At 60.5% G+C, this 13,622-nt stretch overlaps 7 protein-coding genes across 7 annotated transcripts; 4 read left to right on the forward strand and 3 right to left on the reverse strand.

Annotated features, from left to right (window-relative positions):
• Nucleotides 1–50: 50 nt before the first annotated feature.
• On the forward strand, nucleotides 51–1,451 carry PAN0_007c3197 (wD repeat-containing protein 61; the record flags this gene model as incomplete). The annotated part of the gene is made up of 1 exon (XM_014801282.1): nucleotides 51–1,451. One exon carries the CDS (start codon nucleotides 51–53, stop codon nucleotides 1,449–1,451), a length of 1,401 nt encoding a protein of 466 aa, XP_014656768.1.
• Nucleotides 1,452–1,501: 50 nt separating this feature from the next.
• On the reverse strand, nucleotides 1,502–4,381 carry PAN0_007d3198 (uncharacterized protein; the record flags this gene model as incomplete). The annotated part of the gene is made up of 1 exon (XM_014801283.1): nucleotides 1,502–4,381. One exon carries the CDS (start codon nucleotides 4,379–4,381, stop codon nucleotides 1,502–1,504), a length of 2,880 nt encoding a protein of 959 aa, XP_014656769.1.
• A 448-nt stretch (nucleotides 4,382–4,829) lies between these two features.
• On the forward strand, nucleotides 4,830–6,671 carry PAN0_007c3199 (20S-pre-rRNA d-site endonuclease nob1; the record flags this gene model as incomplete). Its single annotated transcript, XM_014801284.1, has 1 exon — nucleotides 4,830–6,671. The coding sequence occupies one exon, from the start codon at nucleotides 4,830–4,832 to the stop codon at nucleotides 6,669–6,671; it is 1,842 nt and encodes a 613-aa protein (XP_014656770.1).
• Nucleotides 6,672–6,793: 122 nt separating this feature from the next.
• Nucleotides 6,794–8,401, reverse strand: PAN0_007d3200 (N-glycosylase/DNA lyase; the record flags this gene model as incomplete). Its single annotated transcript, XM_014801285.1, has 1 exon — nucleotides 6,794–8,401. The coding sequence occupies one exon, from the start codon at nucleotides 8,399–8,401 to the stop codon at nucleotides 6,794–6,796; it is 1,608 nt and encodes a 535-aa protein (XP_014656771.1).
• Nucleotides 8,402–8,885: 484 nt separating this feature from the next.
• PAN0_007c3201 (GLE1-domain-containing protein) lies at nucleotides 8,886–11,207 on the forward strand (the record flags this gene model as incomplete). Its single annotated transcript, XM_014801286.1, has 1 exon — nucleotides 8,886–11,207. One exon carries the CDS (start codon nucleotides 8,886–8,888, stop codon nucleotides 11,205–11,207), a length of 2,322 nt encoding a protein of 773 aa, XP_014656772.1.
• A 555-nt stretch (nucleotides 11,208–11,762) lies between these two features.
• Nucleotides 11,763–12,338, forward strand: PAN0_007c3202 (uncharacterized protein; the record flags this gene model as incomplete). Its single annotated transcript, XM_014801287.1, has 1 exon — nucleotides 11,763–12,338. The coding sequence occupies one exon, from the start codon at nucleotides 11,763–11,765 to the stop codon at nucleotides 12,336–12,338; it is 576 nt and encodes a 191-aa protein (XP_014656773.1).
• A 340-nt stretch (nucleotides 12,339–12,678) lies between these two features.
• On the reverse strand, nucleotides 12,679–13,157 carry PAN0_007d3203 (uncharacterized protein; the record flags this gene model as incomplete). The annotated part of the gene is made up of 2 exons (XM_014801288.1): nucleotides 12,679–12,872; nucleotides 12,947–13,157. 2 exons carry the CDS (start codon nucleotides 13,155–13,157, stop codon nucleotides 12,679–12,681), a joined length of 405 nt encoding a protein of 134 aa, XP_014656774.1.
• Nucleotides 13,158–13,622: the final 465 nt, after the last annotated feature.

A 13,622-nucleotide genomic window follows, 5' to 3' on the forward strand; every position in this document is an offset into this window, starting at 1 on the left:
CGCTTTCCTACTGCTGCTGCCACGCCGAAAGTGCGGAATTCGGGCGGCAGATGGCCGCGACATTTTCGAGGCCAACTCCCGAGATGGCACGGACTGGACCAACTCCACTTTCTTCTCCACCTCGACTTGCTGCCACACCTCCAATCTCCAATCGAGCATTGAACCAGCTGAGTCGCAAGCACCGAGATGGTAAGGTTGCGCTTCGCCAAGTCGCGAAACGTAGATTGTCGCTGACGCATGTGTATCGACGTGGTCTCTCCCCACAGTCGCTGCAATTTCTCAGTGACAAGGAGACGCTTGCGGGCCAGTCGCATTCGTCGCCCGTCGTCTCTGTGTGCTGGACGCGGCCGTCTACATCGACAGCAGGCCTCGTCATCTCCGGCGACACCGATGGGCGTATCAAGCTCTTCGACGCACACTCTGCACGCGCGTACCGCAATCTGCCGGTCGCACACCACAACGCGGTGCACTGCATCACCGCCAACCACACCGGCACCACCGTGCTCACGTCAGCCATTGATGGAACCATCACCGCATGGAATCTCGAGCCCTTCGCCGCGCAATTATCGCCGGGGGATGATGTCGACCAAGATGGGGAGGTACCGCTTCTTCTGCTGCCGGTGGAAGACGCGGCGTCGTTGATCACGGGTCAGATCGACTCGCTTCCCGCATGTCCCGTCGGCGAAGCGGCTCAAGGAGGCAAGTTGTCCGAGGCATGGCAGACGGCTCTACACCCTACGCTGCCGTGTTTCGCCGCCGTCGGTGCAGGCGCCACCCTCACTCTCCACGCCACACCCACGTCTGGCGACGCAGTGAGCTTTGGGACGATGCTCGGCCGCGCACAGCCTCCTCCGTCACGCACGGGGTCCAAGGACCTCTTTGGCCTCTCGCTCGCCTTCCACGCCTCTGGCACTCTACTCGCCGTTGGCACCAACACCGGTCGTGTGCTGCTGTACATGCTCACTTGGCCCTCTCCGCACAAACCCGTGCTGGATCTCGTGGCGATGTTCGCCGATCATCCGGCACCCATTCGCGCCCTGAGCTTTACCGACACCCTGTTGCTGGTGGGTTCCGACGACCGCACTGTTAGTGTGCACGATGTCCAGCCGATCTTGACGGCGCCCGGGGTGTTGTCGGACGAAGAGCACGTGCGGTTGGCAGGAACAGTGGCGTCGCTTGCGGCTCACAAGGGCTGGGTGCTGGCGCTTGGGGCTCCAGCTGCATCCACGGTGTTCGCGAGTGTGGGGGCGGATAAGACGATCAAGTTCTGGGACCTCGCTTCCGCCACCAAAAGCACACCCGTGTTTAGCGCCAGCGAAGTCAAGCCTATCAGGGCATTTGCATTTCAGCCTCGTGCAGGAGATGAAGGCACAGAGGCTACAATGACGCGCTTCGTTACTGCGAGCGAAGACGGTGCTCTTCGTTGGTACCGCAGCGCAGGCCTTGGGTAAATCAATCCAATACACATTCAGAGTGCGATAGGTGTGTGTGACTTTTTGGCCTACCAACTACCGTCCTCTGAAAGTCGATCAGTTTCAACCGTATTGTCCTGAGGGTGTTGCTGTTCTGCGTCGTTGTCGGACCAGTCGTCGGGGAACATGGTTGTGCAGTCTCGATTGGGCCGCAGAACCGCGTGCTGTTGGTCGAAGCATCGAAAGTACTCGCCGAGTCCACGCAGCGCCAGCATCTGATGCACTGCCGCACCCAACGATCTCGCCTCCTCCACAGGCTCAAAGCCCGCAGCGGCGTTGTCAGGTAGACCGTAGATCCAAATCGGCCCCAAGACGCGCTCGATATTCACTTCGGCCACGTAGCGTCGTGTGCCGTCGGCAACTTGCGAGTGGTAGAACGGCTGGTGTCGTCCCCCCCGACGCTGACGCGGAGTCGAAGTGGAGGGAGATGTGGTCCGAGGTGGAGGGAGACGGTCGACGCCCATGTTGACGATCCAGTCTTCTGGTGCCGCACAGTGCGAATCCCACCCCAGGATGCAGCCAGCGTAGCGGTAGGTGTGGTGACGAAACACCGTGCCGACTCGATAACCAATCAGGTCCTCCTCATCCCCTCGGGCACGGCGATTGACACGCGGCGGTTGGGCATCCTTGACACGCACTGCCTGCAGCATGCGACGCAGAATCACGCGCACGCTCGCATTCTGCACCATCCCCCCTCCTTCACTCTGCTCCTCGCGCCGCGACCAGCTCGCCTCCTGACTCGACTCGCTTCCCTCACTCCCCTCCTCCTCCCCTGCATCGTGGGCAGGCTCTGCACTGAAGCCAGACTCGATGCCGAGAAAGTCGTGCTCGATCACGTCGACGTCGAGCATAAAGTAGCTCTGCAGGAATGCGGCGATCCAATCGACCTCGCGCGCAGACACCTGCGTGTTGAGCCGCAACAGCGCATTGATCGCCGCGTACTTGGCCGCCTGCTGCTCGTGCTCCGACCAGTGGTCCGCGCGCCGGTACAGATCGTCCTGCACACGCGTCCAATCGTTATCCACAGCACGCTCGTCCATCCATTCCCGAAATCGTCGCGCAGCTGGCACGGCAGGCAGAGACCAGCACTCGGGAGAGGTGATTAGCGAGCGCATCGACTCGCTCCTCCAGCGACGCACGATGCCCCACGTCGTCTCGTCTTCTGCCACATCCGCTCCACCAATACTGCCCTCCAGCGCTTTGGCAACGGTCTTGGTGATGCAGTCGTGCTCGTGAGCATCCGTCCGGCCGTGAACAGAGCTGAGGAACGCAAGGTCGACCCGTGCAAGGTGCGTCCACTGCTGTTGAAGCCGCGCTGATCTTCGCTCCAGCTCGATGCTCCGAATGACGTTCCTAGCCTGGTTGCCGGGCTGCAAGTTCCTCGGCCGAATCTGCGCCATCTGCACGCTGTTGAGGATGTTCCTCGCGGCTCGCTGGACCATAACATCCGGCGAAGCGGGGCGCCAAAAGTCGTCCGAGGGCGGCACGCCGATCCTGCCAATCCAACCGGTGAGGTCGTCTCGATCCAGCAGTGCAGGTCGCTGCTCGAGCCACGACTGTTGTCTTGCAAACGCATCGGTGGGCGTCGGCTCGTGGGCATTGTACGCGACGGTGGTGTGCTCGGTAACATCCAACCAGAACATATCGTTCGTAACCTCCGCCAGCGTCTGATCTGGCCTTGGAAGCGGCGCCGAGTTGTCCACCATGACGAATGCAAGAATGCGCATGGGGAAGTTGCACAGCGACGCGCGCAGGCCGAGACGGGTGGCGACGCCGCAAAAGACGAGCGTGAGGCTGAGCGGCAGCGTCTCGCGGTTGGTGGTGAAGCAGTGGTGCAGGAAGTGGTTGTCGAGATCGGTGAACAGACTGTCGCGCGCACCGCGGAAGCCGTGGTCGGCGAGAAAGTCGCAGATGGCCAGCGCCATGTCCTTGGCCGCTGCCACCGCGTCGAGTCCGCAGGTAGCCACACTTGACGGATCTGGAAGCCGTTGCTGTAGATACAAGTCGCACGCTGCCGCAAGCTCGTCGAGCTGAGCCTCGACGTACGATGCCTCACCTCCACGAAACATGGTGAGGAGCGAGACGGCGGTTTCCGTGTCCGAGGGAACGAAGCGGCCTGCCGAGATGGACGGCTCCAGACGGGGCTCGGGAGTGTCGTCGGCCATGCGTGCGAGCTCGTCGATCTTGTGCATGGCCTGGCGTCGCTGCAGGTGCTCGAGGATCTCCCTGGCGTGGTGCAGGATGACGAGGTGATGGGTATCCGAGCGGAGTGTGGTGGGGAGATGGGCGTTGTAGGCGTTGATGCGGTAGTCTGTTGAGGCGGTGCGCGTGGGCGATGCTGGCAGACCGTCGGTCGAACGAGAAGGGCAGCTCGCCTGCGCCTCGACCACGGCGGTGAGGACGTCCTTTGCATCGTTTCCGAATCGGCGTGCGAGCGAGGTGACTACCGGGATGCGTGCATGTGTAGCCTCGACTTGCTGATACAGTGTGTCGAGCACCTGCTGGTCGATAGCGATACGCTCGATGAAGAGCCGGTAAAAGTCGGGCTGGCCTGCAGCCGATTCTGCTTGAGATGCGTCAAGCTGATCGTGCTTTGGATCTAATCGAAGATAGCGAAACGGCGAATCTGTAGACGAGTCTGGTGCCTGCGCCTTTTCGAGTGTGGCCCTGCGTGCGTGTGCTTCGAGTTGCTTGATGCGCCTAGTCTGTCTCCAACGAGCAGTCCGTCGCTGTTCCTCCCGCTCAGCATCACCTGTTGTCCAGCGAAGAGCATAGGGAATCTCCCACAGCGCCGGAGCCGTGGCGATGCGGTAGAAGGTGGTGCTGCATTGCAGCGCGTTCCCGAGCGAGCGGCTATCGAGGAACGAAAAGATGTGGTAAAACACCTCGTCTGGCAGAACGGCGGTCATTCTGCGTGGTTCATGAACCGATTCGAGGCTTGTACGATGCAAAGAGGAGCGAAGCCATTCCGTGCGTGCTGTGTGGTGCTGCGTTGAGGTCGAGATGAATGAGGTAGGAAGCGAAGGTCGATGCACCTTGCACGCACGGCCATCGTGCAGCTGCAGCTCCGGCATTCTTTTGCACCCTTTCTGCCTCCACATCAGCTGCTCCGCTGTGGCCCAGCAGAAATTCCATGTCGGCCGGCAAAATGCGCGGTTGGACCCTGTCCACGAAAAAAGAAAAGCTCAGAGCAGACAAGAGAAGAGCCGGGCGCAACGGCACAAGAAAAGTGGCCAAAATTTTCCAACAGAAGCACTCTCGCTTGACGGCCATCAACTCGCACCGCTTGCGTCCATCATCCGCTTGATCACCTCATCCACCCTACTTACTACCAAGCTTGAAGCTCAAACACCAGCCATGTCGACCTGGGCTGCCATGGCTGCGGCCGCCAACAAAGCGCCTGCACCCGCTCAACCAGACACCTCCGAGCCTTCCGAGCCAGCTGCTTCCACCTCGACGGCCACCGAGAATGCCGCCGCCGCCGATGCATCCGAACCGGCCGTCAGGACCAAGAAGCCGCGCATCGAAACGCTCATCCTCGACGCAGGTGCTCTCATCATGCGCGCTCCACTCGACGGCCTCGCGTCCGAATACTACATCCCGCCGCGCGTCATCCAGGAGATCAAGCATGCATCCGCGCGCGAGTACCTCGACTCGCTCCGTCTGCGTCCCGACTTTAAGCTCAACATCGTCCAGCCCGGCCCCGCGAGCATGGTCGCCGCCACGGAGTTCGCCAAGAAGACCGGTGACATCGGCGTGCTCTCCACCCAGGATCTCGAGGTGATCGCGCTGACGTACGAGCAGGAGGTGCACAGGCACGGCACCAAGCGCATCCGGAGCAGGCCAGACGGCCCGCGAGGCGAGGCTCCATCCACGTCTGCATCTGCATCCGCGACAGCGAACGGTGCCGAAGACAATGCAGCCGCCTCGACATCCGCATCCACCTCGGCAGACACAAAGGCAGCACGTCAGGCAGCCATCGAGAAGAAGCGTCAGCAAAAGGCAGACGCCAAGCAGAAGAAGCTCCAAGAGGAAGCGGCGGCGCAAGGACTCACCGTGGATCAGCTCGTGGCGCAGCGCATCCAGCAGAACCGCGAAAAGAAGGCCGCCAAGAAGCACGCCAAGGCCGTTGCAGCCGAAGAGGCAGCAGCGCCTTCCGACGACGCAGCCGGCTCGGCAGGGCAAAGCGTCGTCCAGGAGGCGTCCACGTCGCATGTACAACCAGGCCAAGAGCAGGGATGGCACGACGCCGACTACACCGACGACGACGAGGAGGAAGAGGGCGAGGGCGAGTGGATCACGCCGGACAACGTGCAGAAGGCCAAGAACTTCAGCCTGGGCTTTGTCGACGACAGCCGCATGCCGGGCTGGAAGTACTCGGTCGACGAGGCCAAGGACGACGTTCCGGAGCCTGCCGACCTGATTCAGCCGGACGAGCCGCTTGACGAGGGCTGGGAGCGCGTCGAGTCGAGCAGCAAGGCCAAGGCCAAATCGGCGTCCAAGTCGGGGCACGTGTCGCGCGACTACAACGACCCATCGATCCAGTCGCGGCCCTCGCTGTCGTGGGATGCGATGGGCAACGTCTCCAACACGGGCCACATGACTGTCGCGTGCATCACGGGTGATTTTGCGGTGCAGAACGTGTTGTTGCAGATGGGACTTTCGCTCGTCGGCGTGCACGGTTCGCGCGTGCGGTCGGTCAAGTCGTTCGTGCTGCGCTGCCACGCGTGCATGAAGGTGTGCAAGGACATGGAGAAGAAGTTCTGTCCCGTCTGCGGCAATGCCACGTTAACCAAAGTGGCCGTCACTGTCGACGACACGGCCAAGGGAGGGTTCCAGCTGCATCTCAAGAAGAACTACCGCTTCAACCTGCGCGGCACCAAGTACTCGATTCCGGCGCCCAAGGCGGGTTCGGCTTCGGGCGGAAAGACGGGTGGATCGGGGATCATTCTGCGCGAGGATCAGTTGGAGTGGCAACGGGCGCTTGCCAAGGAGGCTAGTAGGAAGCGCAAGGAGGAGAGGGCGCTGGAAAAGGCCATGCGCGCGGGTAAGGATTCGTTGTCCGTGAGGTACGAGGAGGCCTGGGATACGGGCGACATCTTTTTGGGAAGCCAGTTCGCCTCGCGCGACAAGAGCAGCCTCCCCGTCATTGGACACGGCCGCAAAAATCCCAATGCCAACCGCCGCACTCGCAAGTAAAAAAAACAGCCCATTGCAATATCACTGCCTGTTGCTTATTGTGAAGAACCGATTTGGCGTGCTGGTGATCTTGCTTGCACGTGAAGGTGAGAATGTAAAAGCTGCTTTGTGGTTGTAGCACTTTAGGTGGAGCGACTCTTGCGTTTGGCTCGAGCCTTGATGCGTTCCGCCAGTGTAGCACCCTCTGTCTGCATTGACTGGGGCACGAGTTGCGGAATCGCCACACGCGGAGGCGAATGCACTGCCTGCAACTTTTCCTCCTCCTTCTTCACCTGACTCGACGGTGGCGTAGGATAGCCCCCAACATCCGTCGCTGTTGGTTCGCCCCAAAACGCCTTGTCTGCATCCTCGATCTGCTCCTCCTTTTTCGCAGCGTTGTACGTTGCAAACGACCTAAGGTCTGCGGTGAAAAGTACGCTGTGAGCCCAACCGGCATACTCGCCCCAAAGCGCGCGGAAGTAGTCGGCAATCTCCTCGTACCGCTTGGTGCGTAGGCGGTACCACTTTTCGGCGAATTGGAAAACGTGTCTGTCGACGGGGATGCTCGAGGCTTGGTCGAGCGACATGAGCAGAATACAGTCGGCCACTTTAGGTCCCACCCCCGGAAACTGGATCAGCTCTTGTCGTGCCGAATGATACGATAGTGTACGCAGGTGCTGTAGATACGAGCGCACCGATTCAAACCTCTGTTCTTCACCCTCTGACGCCGCTGATGGGGTGGAGGAGTTCGATGCGTTTGGTGCACTTGATCGTCGCGCCCGCTTCAGAGCCCTTCCAACCTCCTTCGAATCTTTCGATCCGCCGGCGGAATCAGGTGTGGCGGGAGTTGAGATGTCCTCTTCCGACTTGATGCCATACAGCCAGTGCGACTCATCCAGATGATCTGCCAAGCCTGCTTTGGTCGTGGTGCCCCGCCCATGCTGCTCGCACAACATCTGCGCCGTCTTGGCGAGGTACTTTGCGCGATACCCAAAGCCGAGCTCGCGCAGCTTCTCCTCGACCCCCGCCTTTGCCAGCGCCTCTGGCGACGGAAAAGGATGATACACGATCCGCACCTCTCCCTGCTCGACGTCTTCCCCCAGCGTCGATGGTGGCGCCGCATAAACATGCTCGAGCAGCGGTGGCGAGAAATGCGTGCAAAGGTTCTGCACCATCTGTCCAATGCGCGCGATGTTGTTGTTCGAGCTGCACACAAAGGCGCACATGCACTCCCACGGATCCTGCCTCAGCATGCGCAGGCCCGAGAATCGCGTGGCAAACCGCGCAAACACCGCATCCTTGGCCTCCCACTCTGCATACAGCGCCTCCAGAGGCACATCGAGATTACAATAATCCTTCAGCCACCGCTCCGTCTCCCTGACAGTCTGCGCATTCGCATCGTCGTTTGGCGCAGAAGAGGCAGGGAGAAGCGTCTTGTGGTACAGGAAGCCGCGGTGCTCGTCTTGACGCAGCAGCACAACTCGGTCCGACAGACACAGAGACCACTCGATCTGTTCGTCCCATCCACCACTGCTTGGGCCCGACGCAGCGGGGACCCATACTTTATGGGCGCGCCATCGGAAGGCCTGCCCGCACTTGTTGGACACCGTGAGCGGCAGAAGGATCTGCGACGGCGCCGCCCTCAGCGCCGCATAGCCAGCGGGCGGTCGTGGACCGAAGAAGTCGGCGTGCTCCGGGTCATCGTGCTTGTCCAGCTTGTCGAGCTTGTTGAGCTTGCCGTTCGAGCCCATGCTGAACAAGGACGTGTGAAACGGTCGTGGCGAGCTTGGGTGTCTTGCGATGCAGCGAGTTGTAAGGACGGCTGGGCTTCGGTAGAAGAGATGGGCGAGAATGGGGGTGATGAGCGATCCTCGCATGCAATCTAGGCGGAACGGTCGAGATGAAGAGGTACGCTATGGTCCTTGGCAGTCATGAAGGGAAGAGTGAGAAGAGTGCGCTTAGATTGCCGGCTGTGGCCCGGAAGCTGTGGTTGGTGGCAAATAAGGTTCGCAGCAAGAGGTGGACCCTGCCGACCGAATTTCGAGGATATTGATGTTAGACCGGCGTCTCCTCCCCTGCTTTTCCGTGGGAAAAAAGCTTCGGCGTATTGACGGGTCCAACACGTCTCGCTGCGAGATTCGATCCCACCGTTCCTCCTTCACCAACCTCATCTCAACCACAGCTGCAACCGCGCTGCTTCCTTCCTCTCTTGAGCGGCAAGAGAGGCTTGACAGCATGCGGATCACTATCGACTCCGCTTCAGATGTCTCTGCAGACGAGCAGCCGTCTCCCGTCGTCGTCGTCAGGAAGGCCCCCCCACCTCGCACGGACTTGCCCAACTTCGCCTCGACATCGTCCACTCCGGCGCCATCCAGGAAGGGCATCCTTCGAAAGACATCCTCGTACAACTCCGCTGTAACGCCTACGCCACGACGCGCTCAACGCTTCCACGATGAGACAGACCACCAAACGGCAAGCCCGCAGCTCCAAGACCCAGATTCCACCCCTGGCCGTCGCGGCGCCAACGGCACTACCCAGCTTCCGTTCCAGCAGCACCACCGCAGACGGAGCACCACGCCTGCATTTGAGCTGGTAGGTGCGGCTCCTTCATCCTCTCGCTCGCCCATCACATCACGCACGGACGCCTCGAGCCCGGCAACGCATCGTGCGACGCCGCAAAGACCGTCCGGCAGCCTTCCTCCATGGATGCGGCCGTCGTTCAACCGCGCGCCTCGCTCCGCTGTGGACGGTTTTGACACAGACTCCTCCGACGAGAATGATGCGGAGCTATCTTCTTCAGACGACCAAGAGGAGGGACGCCTCACCGAGTCGGACTCGGACGACAGCAACGACTCGGACAGTGCAGCATCCTCGTCTCCTCACACATCACCTTACGACGGCGACGGTTTGACAGACAGCGACGATGAAGCTTGGTCCGGCCATCAAGGCGCCGCATCGAAGCCCACGCGCAGGACCAAAAGCAGGTCCAGATCGGGCACCCACCGCGCCGACGCTTCGGCGGTCAAGCTCGCTTCGGTCGCCGGTGACGATTGGGAGGAGTGGAACCGAGCTTCGTCCCGACTCGCGTGGCAGCGCGCACGCAGCTCGAACCGCGACGCATCAACATCAGCCAGCGGAGCCACTATCGCACAACGATCCGCATCAGGCAAGACAGCCTCGACCGGAGCCGATGTGGACGAGGTGCAGGCGCTCCTGTCGTCGCTCAACATGCGGCGAGATCAAGAAGACGCGCAGATCAAGCAAGCGTTCGAAGCGCGCAATGCGGATCTGTGGTCAGGCATCGATGCGTGCATCCTCGCCGCCGAGGCCGAAGCGCGCAAGCTCGCCGCTGCCGAAGCTGCACGTCTAGAGGCAGCGCGCAAGACGCAGGAGGAAGCGGAGCGCAAAGCGGCGCAGCAACGCCAGGCGGAGCTCGACCGCATCGAGGCCGAGAAGAAGGCTGCCCACGCCGAAGCCGAGCGTCGCAAGCAAGAGGCCGAGGCCACGGCGGCCAAGCAGAAGCACGACGAGGCGGAGCAGGCCAAGGCGCGCGCCATGGGCGGAACCGGCGACGACATCCGCAAAGCCGCGCTGGCAGAGTACGACGAATGGATGGCCAAGATCCGCCACATCAAGACGAGCGTGCTGCCGAGCATCGCGTCGAATCCGGAGCTGCGCAAGCAGTGCTTTGCCGCCAAGCGCCAGATCACGCCCAAGATCGGTCAGCTCACCAACTCGCGCGCCGAGATCGTGCGCATCACCCAGGCCATCGCTAGCGTGCTTGACGCAGCCAAGCAAGCGACCGCGTCCGGAGGCGGCGATGTCTACACCTGGATCCTCAACCACCTCTCCAAGTGTCTCATCCGACAGGCGGAGCAGGAAGTCGCCGCCAAGCAGGATACCGCCTACCCGCTAGCTCGCGTTGCGATCTGGCTTGTGCTGCTCGGCCATGTGGAGTTGGCAGACGTGCTTATGGCGAGGCTGTGCAAAAAGTGTCCCTGGGTCGTTCCGGTTTGGCCTGCACGCACCAAGGAAATGGACGAAGCAGCCTACCGCAAAGTCATGGGCTACAAGTCGGACGAGACCACCGAAAACTACTCGAACCGCATGAACGGCATCGCCGCCTTCTACTTTGGCATGCTCCAGACCGTGCCCACGCCACCACCGGGCAAATCGAGCATCACACTCGAACGCATCCCACTGCATTTGCGATCCACGTCGCTTTGGCGCTGGAGCGTGCGTGCTCTCACGCCCTCCACCGCCGCGCCCGTGGCGTTTCTCGACCACCCAATGTGCCCTTCGATCTGGTCGGTGTTTATCGAGATCGCCGGAACGTATGCGCTCAAGCTGTACGGCAAGCAGATGCGCAAACTCTTGGCGCTCCTGCTTTCCCAGGGCTTGCAGGAAGAGAAAGCAGGCTGGCTCAAACACGCCACCGACAAGCCGTATGTCAAGGCAGCCACGGTTCGTCTCGAACTGCTGCTGACCGATTGGCAGGCTTCGCCCGGGCAGGCTGTCGTTCAGAACGCCACCAAGGGCGTCGAGATGGACCCGTGAGGCGTCGCTTCGCACATGCAATGCATTGATCTTCATCGTGACGACAATTCTTGGCGAGGATCAGGATCGCTCATGGATGGGCAGCGTGGCCTCGGCGTGTGACAGGGGATTGAGGGGTGAGTGCGAGGGTGGATGATGGCGCACATGGCGTGGAAACTGGATGCAGATCGGCTCGGGTCGCGGTGAGGTCGGACTCGTGGCGTGGTTGTTGTGCATGCCATACCCACGCCAGCTGGTGGGATCGCTCACGCCGCACCGATCTCCATCTGCGACGCCATGAGTTTGCTGGCGCGCCAAGCGATGGCCAACAGCAAACATGACTGCAACTCGGGACACCGCTTCACCTTAACACTCCTTCGCTGTAACTCTGCTTGGCGACGTTTCAGTCTTTGTGCTTCACTCGTCCCCCCCTGGAAAAGCATATAACACGGCTGCTCTCCGCAGTCCCCTTCTCCTCCCCCATCCCATACTCCAATCTTACACTCATTCTCCAAGACATCCACATCCCTCTACAAGACCTCCAAGATCTCTATCAAAACCTCCACTTTCGCAACGATGATGTTCGCTCTTCTCACTGCATTCCTCCTTGCTGGCCTTGCTCAAGCCGGTTGGCTGGGCAATGGACAGTCCGAGTGGTCTGCACGCTGTGCGCTCGGGTCCGAGATGGAGGGTGAATTCGTCTGCTTCACGAGCGCCTCTGACATCACGCAAAAATCCGCTTCGGGAACCTGGTCCGGCTACGCCGCTTCGGACGGTCTGGCGTTTGCGCTCATCCAAAGCAGCAGCTCGGGCGAGCTCATGTCGATGCCCGACCATACCATCAACATCGAGTGGCTCGGGGGAAGTAGCGCACACGTCATCGTCCAGGACTACGTCAACAATGGCTGGGTCACCGCCGCCGAAGGCGACACGGATAACCCGGACCAGAAGACCATCTTCCAGCTCTCGGGTGGCGGAAACAAGCGCTCTTCCGCTGTCCGTCGTGCTGGCGATCATGCCGGTGGTCATGCCGGCGGTCGTGGTGGTCACCCCGGTGGTCAGGAGGGTGGTCATGAAGGTGGTCACGGCGGCGGCAAGGCTCCAGCTGGCAAAGGCACCGGCCACGGAAAGCACCCCCCTGAGCAGGCCTGATTGCGGCTCGCCACCGAAGACCCCCGCTTCTCAAAGCATCGCATACTGCTGGTCGGTTCAACGATGCCCGTTCCACGTCGCTTCTTTGTCGGTTCTTCTTGACGTCTTCTGAATTCAACATGTTGCTTTCGCTATCCGTGCTGTATGACTGTGACGAACTTCGATTCTCTGGCATCTCTCTACATCATGGGAAGCCACAACAACCACTCGAGCGTGAAGAATCGTATCGGAATTTCATGGTGAGCACAAGGGCGAGCTAACGACTCTTTCTTCTGCCCCTGACGCAGTCAGTGTCTGGAAAGAAGATGGCCGAGCTTCTCGCGCGTCGCGACAAGATCGCCTAGGCCGAGAGGTTGTACCACTTGGCGCTGGAGCAGGTGAGGTAGTTGGTGATCTCGTTACCGTTCTGATCCTCGATATCAACAGCAGCGCAGTTCTTGTCGTTGTTGCCAGTGGCATTCCAGTTGATGTTGATCTTGTACCTGCCCACCACAAGCGAAGCCGAACTGTCCGTATCAGGGACAACGACGAAGCCTTTTCAAACGCAAGGACGATCAAGTCAGCATTCGCCCAATGTTACTGCATACCGACCAAGCATTTGGACATACTCTTCTTGTCATCAGCGATGAAGCCTTTGAAGTGCGAGCCAGCACCGGGGGTAAGGTCTCCGATGTCGGTGGTGAAACAAGCTCGACTGGCGTCCGTGTTGGCACAGAGGGCCGGAACGGTCATGTTCGGCGGATCCTGAGCCACCCAGTCTGCGCTGGCAAGTCCAGCAAAGACCGGGGCCATAAGCACGAAAGAGGTAAGAAGCTTCATCGTAAAGTTCGAAAAGCGTTGGAGGTGGTGCAGGTGGAAAGATTTGGTGGAGGAAGGTCGTGCCGATGGAAGTCGTTCGAGTGATGTTGGATGACCTGACCTGGAAGAAGGGGGGAGAGATGTCGTCCTTTATACCTTTCGAGCCGCAAGGGCGGCTCTGCTGCCAGACACCATCCGCTTCAGAGCACGAGTGAAAAAGAGGTCTGTGAACCATAAGGGAGCTTTGAGTCGAACAGGAAATGAGCTGCCGCTGGGACCTCGTCACGCTGTCCATCCTGTTGCTGGGTCGCCCCACTTTGTGGGGGATTCATGGGGCGTCGGCATGCAGAGGTCGGGACCACCAAACACAGCCACAAACCCCACACCACGCTGTTACAGCCCACCGGATCCACTGCCGTGACAACGACGATTTGAGAACTCATTTGCAGGGTGCATGTGCCCTCCGCCCGTTACAAAGCTCCGGAA

The sequence above is a fragment of the Moesziomyces antarcticus genome (genome assembly GCF_000747765.1).
Source record: "Moesziomyces antarcticus DNA, scaffold: scaffold_v10007, strain JCM 10317, whole genome shotgun sequence".
Classification (NCBI taxonomy): domain Eukaryota; kingdom Fungi; phylum Basidiomycota; class Ustilaginomycetes; order Ustilaginales; family Ustilaginaceae; genus Moesziomyces; species Moesziomyces antarcticus.